Raw genomic sequence first — 16,557 nt, forward strand, 5'->3', positions numbered from 1 at the left:
ACCCTGACCCTGACCCTAAAGCAGCTCCCTAACCCTGACCCTGACCCTAATGCAGCTCCCTAATCCTGACCCTGACCCTAATGCAGCTCCCTGACCCTGACCCTGACCCTGACCCTAAAGCAGTTGCTGAAATTGAGCCTGCCCTCATCCCTGAGCCTGTTCCCAATGCAGTGTCTGGACCATCAGTTATTGTTTGGTTGGTCTCTGAGTGCAAACACTTTGAGGCAACTCCCATTTTGCTGTCAGAATATGATGGTTTTGATTGACATGGCTGCTGCTCCTTTGCTAGCTGGCAGTGTTACATCTGACCCAGACAGAAGCTGTGAGTGTGAGGGTTGGTGTGGGTGAAGTGGTGAGGAAATCTCCTGGGCAGTTAGTGCCGGGAGGAGATAGCGATCCTCTCCACCCTGAGAACATGGCTGTGATCACTCGGCTAAAAACGGCAACTTGACCCTCACTCAGTGGTTGTGTTTTCCTCGTATTAATCCTGACCATCTCACACCCCTTCATCAGCATAAATACTCCCATTTCCCATCTGCCTTCCATTCTGACAAAGGGTGACTGGACACGAAACGTTAATTATGTTTCTTTCTACAGATGCCGCCAGGCCTGCTGAGTTTCTCCAGCGCTTTCTGATCTTGTTTTCTAGACTAGACTCATAGAGTCATACAGCATGCAAATAGTCCCTGCTGACCATGTTCCCAAACTGAACTAGTCCCATTTATCTGTGTTTGGCCCATATCCCTCCAAACCTTTCCTATTCATATACCCGTTCAAATGTCTTTTAAATGTTGTATTTGCACCTGCATCTACCACTTCCTCTGGCAGTACATTCCATATATATACTGAGTGAAAAATTTGCCCCTCAGATCCCTTTTAAAACTTTCCCCTCTCACCTTAAACCTATGCCCTCTAGTTTTGGACTCCACCACCCTGGGGAAAAGACTTTGGCTATTCACCCTATCCATGCCCCTCATGATTTTATAAACCTCTATAAGGTAAGTGCTCAGCCTCCTATGCTCCAGGGGAAAAAGGTCCCATCCTCTCCTTCTAACTCAAACCCTCCAATCCCGGCAACATCCTGGTAAATCTTTTCTGCAGCTTTACCAATTTAATAATATCCTTTTTATAGCAGGGATGGCTTGTCTTTCGAGGAAAGCTTGGACCAGCTGGGTCTGTATCCACTGGAGGTTGGAAGAGCCGGAAGCACCTTCATTGAAACTTGAGAGATCCTGAGGGGCCTGGACAGGGTAGGTGTGAAGAGGATGTCCCCTCTGGTGGGAGAATTTAGAACTAGGATTCACTGTTTAAAAATCACGGGTTGCATGTTTATAACAGAGAAAGGATTTTTCTACCATACAGGGGGTCAAGAGTTTTTGAAATACTCTTCCTAAAAAGGTGATGGAAGCAGAGTATTTGAATTTGATGAAGGCAGAGGGAGATAGATAAGCAAGGGAGTGAAGGTTGACTGGGATAGATGGGAATGTAGTGTAATGAGATCAGCCACGACCTTACCGAATGGCAAAGTGAGTGTGAGGTGTCACGTGGCCTATTCCTGCTCAGATACACCACAGATGTTCTAGCTGCTCTGGATTTACACCTACTTCAGTGTGAGCTCGCGGTATTCTGCGATCTTGGTCACCAAGTCGATGATATGGTCCAGCACTTTCTGGCACAGGTTATAATGTTTCCGGAATCGCTGCTCAGACCGCTCAGCCATGATCTGCTCATGGACCTCTCGCTCTCGCTGGATCTGCTCCATGTGATCCAGTTTTTCCTGTCTCGCCAACACCTGCAGGGAAACAAAGGAAATGACAGATCGTTCCTGACTCTGGCAGAAAACACCGATGACAGCCAGGGACTCTGCCCATCCTGACCCCACAAGGTGACTGAAATGTCACTCTATCACAGACAGTTTATGATACCAATATATGCCCATCATGAAAATTGGCTTTGACACTCTGCCCCCAGTAGAATTTCCCTTTACCTGTCCATCCTATTCATTTTACAATCTTTGTAAATACAATGCAAATCCTAATGAGCCCTCTAAATTTCAGAAATCTAGCTGAGTTTGTATCATCTCTCCACATCATTTAATCCTTGGAGAATGGAAGCTGAATTTGACACTGGAAGCAGCATTCCTGCTCTCATCCATAACTCAGTGTAAACTTTGGGAGTGATACCACTCTTGGCTGGGCTGAGACTGGGCCAGTTTGCTACTCAGCCATTTAACTATGGGTGGGAGGACAGCTCTCTAATCCTGAGCAGTGGGAACTGCCAGAACCGCTGCCTCACTGCAGGGCACGTGTTGCAAGAGAGCCAAATTTCTAGATAAGCCTGATGTGGGGCCAGTGCTGGGCTGATGACAGATTCCCAACAGTGTGGAAGAGGCCATTTGGCCCATTGTGTCTGCACTGACCCTCTGAAGAACACCCCACCCAAACCCAGTTCCCACACTAACCCCATAACAGCCACATTTCCTAACTCACCTAGCCTGCACATCCCTGAACACTATGGGCAATTTAGCATGGCCAATCCACCTAACCTGCACATCTTTGGACTGTGGGAGGAAACCAGAGCACCTGGAGGAAACCCACGCAGACACGGGGAGAATGTGCAAACTCCACACAGACAGTCGTCCGAGGGTGGAATCGAACCCGGGTCCCTGATGCTGTGATGCAGTTGTGTGAGCCACTGTGCCGCCCAATAGTGGGGTGGAGAAACATGGGTGATCTTGACAGGGTGTCCTCGTTTGACATAGGGAGACACCCTACTTATTGTATGACCACCAGAGCAGCAAGTTCCAATGAGCAGGTTGTAAATTTGGCATCAATCTCCCCACCAGTCCCCTCCCCTGCCATAGGTAAATGTCAAGTGAGGTCATGTGGGTAGGCACCAGGAATGATGTCACATCTGAGCCACACAGGTTAAAGTCACAGGTTACTGCAACTGATGAGATGAAATAAACTCGCCATCTTCATACTTAAGAGGCATACCAGTTCCTCCTTTCCACAGGTCCAATAGCTTCATTCACATCCCCAAACTGTTCAACTGCCTGCTGGTTGTTGGCAGGTATTTGGCCACAGTTAGCAATAACTGGCCGCTAGCCCACAGACAAATCTGGTATTTGCTGCTGGCCAAATATCAACACAAACACTGCCTTCTGGATTGAGCTCATTTGTAACTAGGCTTTCCCCATTGCTTGAAGCAACAGCTGTGTAACTAGCCCTTACCGTGTGTATCAGCTTACTGGTTTTAGAAAGAGCAGCAATCCCTCAACAATCCTTTAGACTTAAATATGGAGGGGAAGTTCACAGATGGCATGAAAATGGGTAGGATGGTAAATAGGAGGACAGCCATAAACTGCAGGAGGATAGCAATGGAATGGTCAGCTGGGCAGAGCAGTGGCAAACGTAATTAAACCCAGAAACGTGTGAGGTAATGGACTTGGGGAGGGCTAACAAGCCAAAGAGCCCTCGAAAATGGGATTAAAAATGTTAGGGGGGTTGTTTTTGGCCGGCAGAGACTTGATGAGCTGAAGGGCCTTTTCTGTCCTGTAGACCTCTCGAGCTGTATGATCTAAAGTACTGAAAGTCAGAGGGACCTTGGTCTCCACATTCCTGAAGGTAATAGGACGGGTAGATAAGGCGGTTAAGGGGATATTTGCCTTGATTAGCCGAGGCAAGAATTTAAGAGCAATTACATTCGCTTGCTTTCTTCATTACTTTCTGTCCTTGCATTTTGTGATTTTTGTGATTCATACACTAGGGCACCCAGATCCCTCTGTATCTCAGATTTCTGCAATATCTCACTACTTAGATAATGCGCTTCATTTTAATGCTTCCTGCCAAAGTGGACAATTTCACATTTTCCCATTTTCCAGATCTTTGCCCACATATTTATTCTACCTAGAGATAGTAGGAACGGCCGATGCTGGAGAATCTAAGATAACAAGATGTAGAGCTGTATGAACACAGCAGGCCAAGCAGCATCAGAGGAGCAGGAAAGCTGACGTTTCGGGTCTAGACCCTTCTTCAGAAATGGCGGAGGGGAAGGGGATTCTGAAATAAATAGAGAGAGAGAGGGGGAGGCAGATGGAAGATGGATAAAGGAACAGATAGGTGGAGAGGAGACAGGCAGGTCAAAGAGGCAGGGATGGAGCCTGTAAATGTGAGTGTAGGTGGGGAGTTAGGGAGGGGGTAGGTCAGTCCAGGGAAGACGGACAGGTCAAGGAGGTGGGATGAGGCTAGTAGGTAGGAGATGGGGGGGGGTCTTGAGGTGGGAGGAGGGGATAGGTGGGAGGAAGGACAGGTTAGGGAGGCGGGGACAAGCTGGGCTGGTTTTGGGATGCGGTCGGGGGAGGGGAGATTTTGAAGCTTGTGAAGTCCACATTGATACCATTGGGCTGCAGGTTATCCAAGCGAAATATGAGGTGCTGTTCCTGAAACCTTTGGGTGGCATCGTTGTGGCACTGCAGGAGGCTCAGGATGGACATGTCATCCAAGGAGTGGGAGGGGGAGTTGAACTGGTTCGCGACTGGGAGGTGCAGTTGTTTGTCGCGAACCGAGCTTAGGTGTTCCACAAAGTGGTCCCCAAGCCTCCGTTTGGTTTCCCCGATGTAGAGGAGGCCACATCGGGAACAGCGGATACAGTATACCACATTAGCAGATGTGGCAGGTGAACATCTGTTTCATGTGGAAGATCTTCCTGGGGCCTGGGATGGGGGTGAGGGGGGAGGTGTAGGGGCAGGTGTAGCACTTCCTGCGGTTGCAGGGAAAAGTGCCGGGTGAGGTGGGGCTGGAGGGGAGTGTGGAGCAGACAAGGGAATCACGGAGAGAGTGGTCCCTCCGGAAAGCAGATAAGGGTGGGGAGGGAAAAATGTCTTTGGTGGTGGGGTCGGATTGCAGATGGCGGAAGTGTCGAAGGATGATGCGTTGGATCCAGAGGTTGGTGGGGTGGCGTGAGGATGAGGGGGATTCTGTTTTGGTTGTTATTGCGGGGAGGGGGTGTGAGGGATGAGTTGCGGGAAATGCGAGAGATACGGTCAAGGGCGTTTCGACCACTGTGGAGGGGAAGGTACGTCCTTGAAAAACGAGGACATCTGGGATGTCCGGGAGGGGAATGCCTCATCTTGTGAGCAGATGCAGAGGGGGCAAAGGAATTGGGAATAGGGGATGGCATTTTTGCAGGAAGGTGGGTGAGAAGAGGTGTATTCTAGGTAGCTGTGGGAGTCGGTAGGCTTGAAATGGATATCAGTTTCTAGGTCGTTCCCAGAGATGGAAATAGAGAGGTCCAGGAAGGAGAGAGAGGTATTAGAGATTGTCCAGGTGAGCTTAAGGTTGGGTTGGAAGGTGTTAGCGAAGTGGATGAACTGTTCGAGCTCCTTTTGGGAGCATGAGGCGGCGCCGATACAGTCATCGATGTAACGGAGGAAGAGGTGGGGGATAGGGCCAGTGTAGCTTCGGAAGAGGGATTGTTCCACGTATCCTACAAAGAGGCAGGCATAGCTTGGGCCCATGCGGGTATCCATGGCCACCCCCTTTGTCTGTAGGAAGTGCGAGGAATTGAAGGAGAACCCTGCAGCCCAATGGTATCAATGTAGACTTCACAAGCTTCAAAATCTCCCCTCCCCCGACTGCATCCCAAAACCAGCCTCATACCCGCCTCCCTAACCTGTTCTTCCTCCCACCTATCCACTCCTCCCACCTCAAGCCCCACCTCCATCTCCTACCGACCAACCTCATCCCGCCCCCTTGACCTGTCCATCCTCCCTGAACTGACCTATCCCCTCCCTACCTCCCCACCTACACTCACCTTTACTGGCTCCATCCCCGCCTCTTTGACCTGTCTGTCTCCTCTCCACCTATCTTCTCCTCTGTCCATCTTCTATTTGCCTCCCCCTCTCTCTCTCTATTTATTTCAGAATCCCCTTCCCCTCCGCCATTTCTGAAGAATGGTCTAGGCCCGAAATGTCAGCCTTCCTGCTCCTCTGATGCTGCTTGGCCGGCTGTGTTCATCCAGCTCTACATCTTGTTATCTCTTTATTCTACCTATATTTTTGCAGCATTGTTATGTCCTCTTCACAATTTAATTTCTTATTTATCTTTATGTCATCAGCAAATGTAGCTTCTGCGCCTTCTGTCCCTTCTTCATTTACATAAATTGTAAACAGTCGAACTCCCAGCATTGATTCCTGGTGCACCCTACTTGGTACATCTTTCCAACGTTAGCTAAGTGTCAGTCTTGTTGGGTTTTTTGGAGGGTTTTGCTCTGTGAGGAGTTTTCTTGCTGCATCTTACCAACCAGGCCTCATTTACACCTACTTCATACCAACTGCACTTCCCTTGTCTGAGTCTAGCTGCCTTCTATCACCATATCACTGCCAGGATATCCTCGAATGGACTGGCATGTCTGGCATTGGCACCAACTTTAAAAGGCCACTGTGTGCCTGGACAAGTACAGTCAGACTGAAGCTGCCCTGCAGCTTCCTGAGATTTGAATGTGGAGGTCCTGCTGGACAGTGTGATGTACAGGAAGGATGTTCTCTTTCCCCAGGTCCAGCAGTGGAGGCCATGACACTAGACCATGCCCAACCTGGTCTGATGTTGTGTCACCAACTTGAGGAATGCCTAGCAGTGTAGGAAGCGCTCTGCCTGTGTAAATGCCACCATCTTCTTTCTGAAATATTCTCTCTCTGCCACTACACCCACCTCCCACCAAGGCCCACACTCTCCCAATCTCACTATTGCCTGCAACATCTTCCCTCACTCACCGCCATCCACCTCAAACCCGACTCCATGAATCCTGTATGCCCTCAGCCCTGCCTACTCACTCATTCAGGACAACACCCCTCTGGCACCAAAACTAACAGTTGTACCACCCTTAGTACCTGCCTCAATGGGAGGAAAACAGCCCACAAAAAGGCAGAAAGAGTGAAGGCAGGTGGTGTGGAAGGCAGGAACGAGAGTAGGCCATTCAGCCCACTAAGCCCACCCTCCCGTTCAATACAATTATGGCTGATCAAAAATCTCACTGAATTTTGAACATCCCATCCCACTGTATGCCACTGGTAATGAGAAATCTATCCATCTCTATCTTAAACATACTCAAAGACAAGCTTCCACGGCCATCCGTGACCAGGGGAAACATTTTATCTACAGCTATCCCATCTATCACTTTCACTATTCTGTAGGTTTCAATGAGATCACCTCAATGAGGTGCAAAAAGGCAAGGCAGGGAAGCAGTGAGCACCCAGATAGGTTTAAAGTCAGTGAGCATGAAGGAAGCAAAGGAACATGCCAGAGCTGCAGCCTGGTGCAGTCCCTGAACTGGGTGAGCGTGTCTGAGTGTCCTTGGTGCAGTTTAACAGTGAGAGGTGTCATTGTGGCCCTAGGTGCAGCATTGAAGTCCAGAAGTATCCTGTAAGTGGGTTGGAGATGTGCAATGAGGGTTCTTCAAGGCTGGCATATGTCAGATGCCAATGTTTGTGGTTGTGGGGTGGTTATGGCCAGTGCCTGAGAAATGACTAAATAAAGTCCACCATGGACATCTTTTGGAGCTGGAGGTTCCCCAGGTACCCGCTCTGACTCCTGTGTCAAGAATTTTTAGCGTCTAATTTGCTCGTGGCAGGTGGTACAATGGAAAGCTGTGTATTAATGAAGTGAAATATGCAGTGAATAAGCACATTAAAAAGCAATAATCTGTATTAATAGGCACCTCGGTGCTGCTTAGTGAGAATCTCACCCTGACACCCTGAACTGAATAAAACGATGCAGTGAGTTATTCCCAAAGTTGAGATCAGCCTTGCTGAACTTCCCATGTGATTCTGCCTGCATCATTCAGGATTCCACCCTGAGTCTGTCGTAAAGCTGAGGAGGGGCAGCGGTGAGGTGGTAACCCGGAACCCCAAGCTAATGGCCCTGGGAACATGGGTTCAAATCACACCCTGGCAGATGGTGATATTTAAATGCAATAAAATCTGGAATTAAGAATCTAGCGGTGGCCATGAAACCATTGTCAATTGTTGTAAATAACCCAACTGGTTCACTAATGTCCTTTAGGGAGGGAAACTGCCATCCTCACCTGGTTTGGCTACATGTGACTCCAGACCCACAGCAATGTGTTTGACTCTTAACTACGTTCTGAAATGGCTTAGAGCCCACTGCGAATGAGCCATTAAAACAGGCTATGCCAGCAAAACCCTATGCAATAATAAAGAAGCTGCTGTTAGCCAACATACCGCTTCCTTGTCCAATGCTTCCTGGAACTCCTGCAATCGTTTCTCCTTGTACTGCTTCTCCCGGAAGATACGGTTTTGTATGATGATTTGTTTCTCATGGCGAGCATGCATCAGCTGGACAGCAATCCGCCTTTCCTGTAGTGACTGGCGCATCAGCCGATTCACCAGTTGCTCCTCACGATACACCTCCTAGGATCAGGCATAGGAACACACAACCATCACTGGCTTACACTCGGTCAGTACTGGATCACAGAGTAACCACTGGCATACACTGGGACATCACCAGCTTACACTGGGTCTTCACATAGAAACCAATAACATACACTGGGTCACCACTGTCTTACAGAGATATCACTGTCTTACATTGCGTCATTACTGGCACTACTCTAGGTCCTTGGCTCCCTCATGAGGTGAAACATTCTTTCAGTATTTACCTTGTCAAGTCCCTTAAGAATCCGATACATATCAATGAGATCACCTCTCATTCTTCTAAACTCCAGTAAATAGAGTCCAACCTGTTTCACCTGTTTTTAAAGATAAATCTGAAAGGAGCATGCAAAGATAAATGTAGGTTATACTGTAACATTTCAAAAGTAACACAGACCTATATGCATGGTCAAAACTGTGGTCAAACACCCCACAGGTCACTTTTGAGGGAGTTTCAATGTCTGTTTATTAAAAGGCAAGGAATACAAAGGGGACAGTCACACTGTCAAGAGTATCTAAACAGTCAAACTGCCAAACCGTCAGAGAGCAACTGAACAACAGGTACGCCGACAATTCATTGATGTCTGCAAAACTAATAATAAACATATAATAGATAGAGAATATATAAAAGAATAGTTAGATTTCAACCAGAACAATATTAATTGGTATAATCATGATATAAAGGGTTTTGAAGGGGCAGATTCCTTGAAATGTAAACTGGAGAGCTTTTTATGTCACTGTGTAGACAGTCCAACAAGGGAAAGTGCAGTGTTGAACCTAACTCTGGGGAATGACTGCAGAGAGGTGCTCGAGGGGACAGTGGGGGCATTTTAAACAAAAACTGAAACTGCTGGAGAAACTCAGCAAGTCTGGCAGCATCTGTGGAGAGAGAAACAGAGTTAATGTTTCATATGTTTTAAGTTTGTTATGGAAAGGAGAAAGCTGGTCTGCAAAAATAGGTTTTTGGATTGGGGTAAAACAGACTTTATTAAAACAAGGCAGGATCTGGCCAAAATAAACTAAGAACAACTACTTGTGGGTAAAGCTGTAGCAGAACATTGGGAGGCATTCAAAAAGGTACTAGGGGTGGAGTACAGACCCAACATGTTCCCATGAGGGTGAAATATAGAGGCGGAGGTGATAGGTTAATTGTATATTGCTAGACTGTTAATTCAGAGACCATATTCTACTGATATGGGTTTGAATCCTGCCATGGCAGATGGAGGAATTTGAATTCAATAAAAATATCTGTATTTAAGAGTCAAATGGCAATCACGAAGCTGATATTGATTGTTGTAAAAGGATATCTGGTTCACAAATCTCCTTTAGAGAAGGAAATCAGCTGACCTTACCCAGTCTGGCCTTCCTGTGATACCAGACCTACTATGTGGTTGAGTCATCTCAGGCAGTTAAGGATGGGTAACAAATGCTGCCCTCAACCTGAGAACAAATAAAGAATACAAGCCGAGAGAACCCTGGATGTCTAGGAATATTTAGGACTGGTCAAAAAGGAAAAGAGAGGCATATAACAGGTACAAAGGGAGCAAATCAATGGAGGCCCTGGTGGAGCATAGAAGGTGCACTGGCGACTTAAGAAAGCAATTAGAAAGGCAAAGGGGGACATGAGAAAATATTGTCAAGCAAGATTAAAGGGAATCCCAACACAATATATCTAAAAGGAAGATAATACCCAGGGAAAGAGTAGGGTCCATTAGGGACCAAGAGGGTAATCTGTGTGTGCAGCCAGAGGACGTTGATGGAGTGTTAAATGCACACTTCACATCTGTCTTTCCTCAGGAGAAGGTGGATCCAAGTACAGAATTTGGGAAGATGGAATGAGATGTTCTTGAGCAAATTGTTACAGGGAGTGGGGGAGTATTTGAGGTTTTGGTGAGTTTAACAGTGGACACATGCCCAGGTCTGGATGGCTATATTCTAGGCTGCTGTGGGAAATGAGGGAGGAAAGTACTGGGGCCCTGACACAAACTTTAATTTCTCTCTGGCCACAGGGGAGATGCCACAGGATTGGACGACAGTTAATGTGGTTGATAGAGCAGGAAACTATAGATCAGTGGGAGGGAAACTGTTGGAGAAAATTCAGAAAGAGAGAATGAATCTCCACCTGGAGGGGCAAGATTTGATCAGGGATAGTCAGTGTGGCTTTTTCAGAGGAAGGTCACACTTGACAAACCTGGTGAAATTTTTCGAGGATGTTACAATGGGTTTGAATGAGGGTAGGGCAGCTGATGAAGTTTATATGGATTTCAACAAGGCCTTTGACAAAGTCCCACATGGGAAACTGATACAGAAGGTAAAAGCTCATGGGATCCAGGGTAACTTTGGAAATTGGATCCAAAGCTGGCTTAGTGACAGGGGACAGTGGATGGTGGTAGGAGGCTGTTTGTGTGACTGGAGCCCGGTGTGCAGTGGTGTAAGACAGGGAGCAGTGCTGGGTCCCTTACTGTTTGTGATATTCATAAACAATGGAGATGGGAATGTGGGAGAGATGGTAAGTAAGTTTGTGGATGACACAAAGATTGGTCAGGTGGTTGACAGAGAGGAGGAAGGTGTTAGATTACAGGAGGATATAAACGGATTGGTCAGATGGGCAGATCAGTGGCAGGTGGAATTAAACCCTGATAAATGTGATTTGATGCACTTTGGAAGAAGGAACAAGACAAGGGAGTACTCAATGAATGGCAGGATGCTAGGAACCTCACAGGAACAGAGTGATCTTGGGATGTTTGTCCACAGTACGGGTTAATAGGGTAGCTAAGAAGGCACGTGGCACTTACCTTTATCAGTCATGGCATAGATTATAAGAGCAGGGAGGTTATGTTAGAGATGTACAAGACTTTGGTTAGGCCACAGCTGGAGCACTGTGTGCAGTTCTGGTCACCACACTATAGGAAGGATGTGAATACACTGGAGGGGGTGCAGAAGGAGATTCACCAGGATGTTGCCTGGGATGGAGCAGTTTAGCAGTGGAGAGAGGCTGGATAAGCTCAGGTTGTTTTCTTTGGAGCTGATTAGGTTGAAGGGGGACCTGACAGAGGTGGATAAGATTATGAGGGGCCTGGATGGGGTTGGGGGGGGGTGGGGACAGAAAGCAGTTGTTACCCCTTGTCACAGGGTCAATAACAAATAGCATCATTTTAAGGTGAATGATAAGCAGTTAAAGGGGGATAAGAGGAAAAGTCTTTTCACCCAGTGGGTGGTGGGAGTGTAGAATACATTGCCTGAAAGGGTATGAAGTCAGAGACCTCAGAATCTTTAACAAGTATTTGGTTGAGCACTTGAAATATCACAACATTTAAGGTTATGGGCCTACTGCTGGAAAGTGGGACTGGTGTAGGTTTAGTTTTGGTAGTCCAGACTCGATGGGCCCAAAGACCCTCTTCTGACCCTACATGATTCTATAATCCCTTGTGAATATTTAACAAGATTTGGAGGTCCACATTGACACCAAAGTCTGTCTGTGGAAGGCTCAGGTTTGCTGAGAATGTGATCTGTCTTGATTTCACTTGCTGTTTGATGTGCCTTAATGATTAGGAAAATTAATAACTTCCTTCTCCAGGGCTTCATTCCCCTGGATTCTCTGGCACTTACTTACAGGTACAACTCTAGCCTTTTACTGACTACTAGCTTCACCAAGTTAATACTACCCCTAGTTTCCTGCACTCTATTTCTGGTCAGTTGCACAAAGTAGATTCTGACTATAGGCATCTTTCACCCCTTGCTTGCAGCCAAACTGAGTGATCGAAGGTGTAGCTTCTGCTGTGCCCCCAGAGCTTGCTGGAGTCTTCAGGAGCCCTGAATCCAACACCTAACTGCCCACTAACTCCTGAACCGTCCTTCTGAGTTTGAACAGCATGGAGCCATCCAGCTACTCTCGACTTCTCACTCAGTTCCCATTACACAGACTCGATGTAGTTCAGTTTTTTTCTTCAACATGTCCGACTAAGGTTACTTTCTGCTTGTGGCTTGCTTCTATCTTTATCTATCTTCTTCTCCAATTAATTGTGACCCCAGAATTACTCTTCCATGACCCCTATATTATTTTGAGAGACTTATTGAAATTCTTGCAACAAACTCCACCCTCCTTCCTCAGTAGTATTGAATGAAACTAAAGTTTGAAACAGTCAAACGCAGCAGTCAGGAGCAGAACTTGATTCTAATAATCCCTGAATGTTACCATGCTGACCTATTTCAGGCTCATTTCTGGCTTTGCAGCACAAAAAAAAGTGCATACAAAATAAAGGATTCAATATACCCTGTGCAATTCATTAATGAGCCCCCTCACCTCACAATCCCCATAAACTGGCAACTTTCTATAATCCCAAACTTTCTATGATTGCCACCAGTCAACCGCAACACTCAACTCCCGACAATAACTCCTTTCCAATAACACCCAACTGTTGTACGTTTCCCCATTTCCCCCACTGTATTGATGCTGTTATGAAGATGTGATTCATTTTCAGTAAAGATTTTAGTCTCTGAACTTGAAGTGAACCTTAAGATGCGGGAGCATCAGTAGGCCATTCCGCCCATCAAGTCTGCTCTGCCATTCCATAGAATCCATAGAATGCCTACAGTGTGAAAACAGGCCATTCAGTCCACACCGACCCTCCGAAGGGCATCACTCACAGACCCATTCCCCTACCCTATATATGCCATGGCTAAAGCATCTAACTTATACATCCCTGGACACTACGGGGCAATTTAGCATGGCCAATCCACTTAACTTGCACACCTTTAGACACTCAATGAGATCAGCTCCACTTTCCTGCATTTTTCCCCATAATTCCTGATTCCCTCACTGATTAAAACTCTGTCTATTTCAGCCTTTAATATACTTAATGACCCAGCCTTGACAGCCCTCTGTGGTAAAGAATTCCACAAGTTCACTCCCGTCTGAGAGAAGAAATTCCTCCTCATCTCTATATTAAATGTGCAATGCCTTGTTCTGAGATGATACCCTCTGGTCCTACTAGGGGAGAATCTTTCCCTCATCTACCCCATGAAGCCTCCTAAGAATTGTGTATGTTCAATACAGGCACCCTTCTAAATAAAGGCCAACATTGCGTTTACCTTCCCTATTGTGTACTGAACTTATAAGCTCTACATCCTAAATACGCAACTCTAAATCACTCCAGGTTGGAGCTTTCTGCAGTCTTTTTATTCTTCCTGACAAAGTATAAAACCTTAAACTTTCCCACACTATATTCTGCCTGCCCCGTCTTTACTCACTCACTTGATCTGTCGATATCCCTCTTTGGGTCATCCTTACCACCTGCCATCCCACCTATTTTTGTGTCATTTTCTAACATTGGTATTATACAGTCGATTGCCCCATCCTCATTGATATATATTGTAAATAACTGTGGACCCAGTACATTATGTTGTGCCTCTGGGTTTTATTCCAGCAATAAATTCCATAGACAGGCCTTAGCTTTATGCCCAGTGCTGTGCTGCACCCTCCTACCTCCTGGGCCTCGTGTGCCTGCAGCTGGTCCAATAACACTCGTCGTCGCCGCTTCTCCCGCTCCTTCCTTGCTTTGCCTTCCTCATCCAGTCTCTTCCGAAGGTTCTCAATAAATGTGTGATGTTCCTCCACTCTCACACATGGAACAAACATCTCATTCGAAGGGGTAGATTCTTCCACAATATGGACCGTACTGCTTGCCCTGGAAAAGACAAACCATTTCCATTTCAGAGTACGCAAAATCAGAGCGTATGGAATTGGAGGTACAATACTGGCATAGATTGGGAATCAGTTAGCAGAAACGAAGCAGAAAATAGGAATTGTTTTTGATTCACTCATAGATATGCGTGTCACTGGGCAGGCCAGCATTTATTGCTCACTCCAAGTTGCCCTTGAGAAGGTGGGGGTGAGCTGCCTTCTTGAACTGCTGCAGTCCTCCTGCTGTGGGTTGACCCACAATGCCCTTAGGGAGGGAATTCCAGGATTTTGACCCAGCAACAGTGAAGGAATGGTGATATATTTCCAAGTCAGGATGGTGAGTGGCTTGGAGGGGAACTTGCAGGGGGTGGTGTTCCCATGTATCTGCTGCCCTTGTCCTTCTATATGGAAGTGATCATGGGTTTGGAAGGTGCTGTCTGAGGATCTTTGGTGAATTTCTGCAGTGCATCTTGTAGATAGTACACACTGCTGCTACTGAGCGTCGGGGGTGGAGGGAGCAGATGCTTGTTGTTATGGACCAGACTAGACCCTGCCTCATCCCAAGAGTATTGTGAAGAGATAGCTTAGACCCTAACTTTCACATTTATTTAAAGGCAAGTGTAAGGTGCTGTGTTCCTTTATTCATTCACAGGATGAGGGCGTTGCTGGCTAGGCAGCATTTATTGTCCATCCCTAATTGCCCAGAGAGCAGTTAAGAGTCAACCACATTGCTGTGGGTCTGGAGTCACATGTAGGCCAGACCAGGTAAGGATGGCAGTTTCCTTCCCTAAAGGACATCAGTGAACCAGATGGGTTTTTCCCGACAATCAACAATGGATTCACAGTCATCATTAGATTCTTAATTCCAGATATGTATTGAAATCAAATTCCACCATCTGCCATGGCAGGATTCGAACCCAGGTCCCCAGAACGTTATCTGGGTCTCTGGATTAACAGTTCAGCAATAATACCACTAGGCCATTGCCTACCCTAGATGTGATTCAAATGATCCACCACAAGGCTTTAATTAAAGCACACTTCATTTTTACAACATAATTAAAATGCAAAAAAAACTCACATAGCTTTATTCTATTGAAATACCCAACAAGATAATGTATTACTTAACCACAAATCATCAACAGTTCCAATAAACATTGGCAAAAATACAATTCAGCAAACAGTGGGTGTCTCATGTGCTGCCTCTCTCCAGTTCAGCAAAAAGAAACAATCTACCCCTTTTGATTCTTAAGTGGAAGCCTCACTGCCTAAGACTTCACTCTAACAGAAGCAGAAGCTTTCACCTTACTGAAAGTAAAACTCAAACTCTTACTCAGTCATGTGAGCCCTGACCCCACCCACTCATGAATCTTTTGTTTCAATTTAAAACTAAACACCTGGGGAGAACTCAAAAGCTGTTTACCAACTGCCTGTCTGAAGGAGACATTTCTGCACCACTGTGACCACACACTTCTGTAAGAGCAACAGCACAGAACGCATCTCTTAAAGGCACAGTACGTCACAACAGACAGAGATAGAGTGTCCCAAATGTCCATTCTTATTTGGAAGTGTTGGGCACAGGGACCTGATCACGCTGTCACTCTGAGTGGACACCCTGTGGCCAGGGGTCATCACAGAGCACAAGCAGCTCCTGGAGATGGAACTATAGATTCTGTCTGGCTGGGGGTGTCCCTTTAAATGGCCAACAATGGTCAGTCCTGGAACAGAAAGCACTAGGAAGGGGTCAGGAGGAGTCAGGGTGGGGATAGGAGCAGATCAGAATGGCCTCAGGATGGTCAGGAAGGGGCCAGCAACAGACCAAGGGCATCAGGAGGAGTCAGTAATGATCAGGGGACACTGGAAGAAATGAGGACAGGTTTGGGAGAGGGGTTAGTAGGAGCCTGAATGGCCTCAGGCGGGGGTTCTGAATTGAGGGTGGTTGATTGGCCCAGCTGGATGTTGATATCTTTGTTGTGATTGGCAGGGAGGAGCTGGGCTCTGAGTGCCCAGACTATACTACCATGGGACCATACACCTGCTTCTTTGACAGGGACCACACCTCGATCTGGACCATCTACACCATCACCATCATCGCTAGTAACTCCATGGGCAGGAACCTGTCTGAACCTGTCTTCATTGATGTAACCTATATAGGTTAGTGAGGATCCTTGTTCAACTACACCCTGTTAAACCACAGCCCTGTCCAGCCACAGATAGCAGCTCCATACCCTGGGCAATAGACTCTCACTGTGAAGGAATAAATGTGTCTTAGCCACGCTCTGAACCCACTCCAACAAACAGACAGATGTATCTTTATTCACAATGAGCAGGACTCGAGAGCGGCTCAGGTCAGGGGCTCATCAGTGGCTGGTGCCCTGTTCCCCAGGAACACCACGAGGCCATTCAGCCCCCTCCTCCAACCTGTTCCCCA

The 16,557-nt window shown here is 46.8% G+C and overlaps 1 protein-coding gene across 1 annotated transcript in view; it reads right to left on the reverse strand.

Annotated features, from left to right (window-relative positions):
- The window catches only part of LOC109921516 (sperm flagellar protein 2-like), a 149,957-nt gene that overhangs the window by 115,828 nt on the left and 17,572 nt on the right, over positions 1 to 16,557 (reverse strand). The window contains exons 9-11 of the mRNA XM_048594278.1: positions 13,932 to 14,133; positions 8,240 to 8,428; positions 1,605 to 1,792 (exon numbers count right to left, since the gene is read on the reverse strand). Of these exons, the coding sequence (XP_048450235.1) occupies positions 1,605 to 1,792; positions 8,240 to 8,428; positions 13,932 to 14,133 (579 nt within the window). The remainder of the gene's footprint in view (positions 1 to 1,604; positions 1,793 to 8,239; positions 8,429 to 13,931; positions 14,134 to 16,557) is intronic.

The sequence above is a fragment of the Rhincodon typus genome, chromosome 3 (assembly GCF_021869965.1).
Source record: "Rhincodon typus isolate 14 chromosome 3, sRhiTyp1.1, whole genome shotgun sequence".
Classification (NCBI taxonomy): domain Eukaryota; kingdom Metazoa; phylum Chordata; class Chondrichthyes; order Orectolobiformes; family Rhincodontidae; genus Rhincodon; species Rhincodon typus.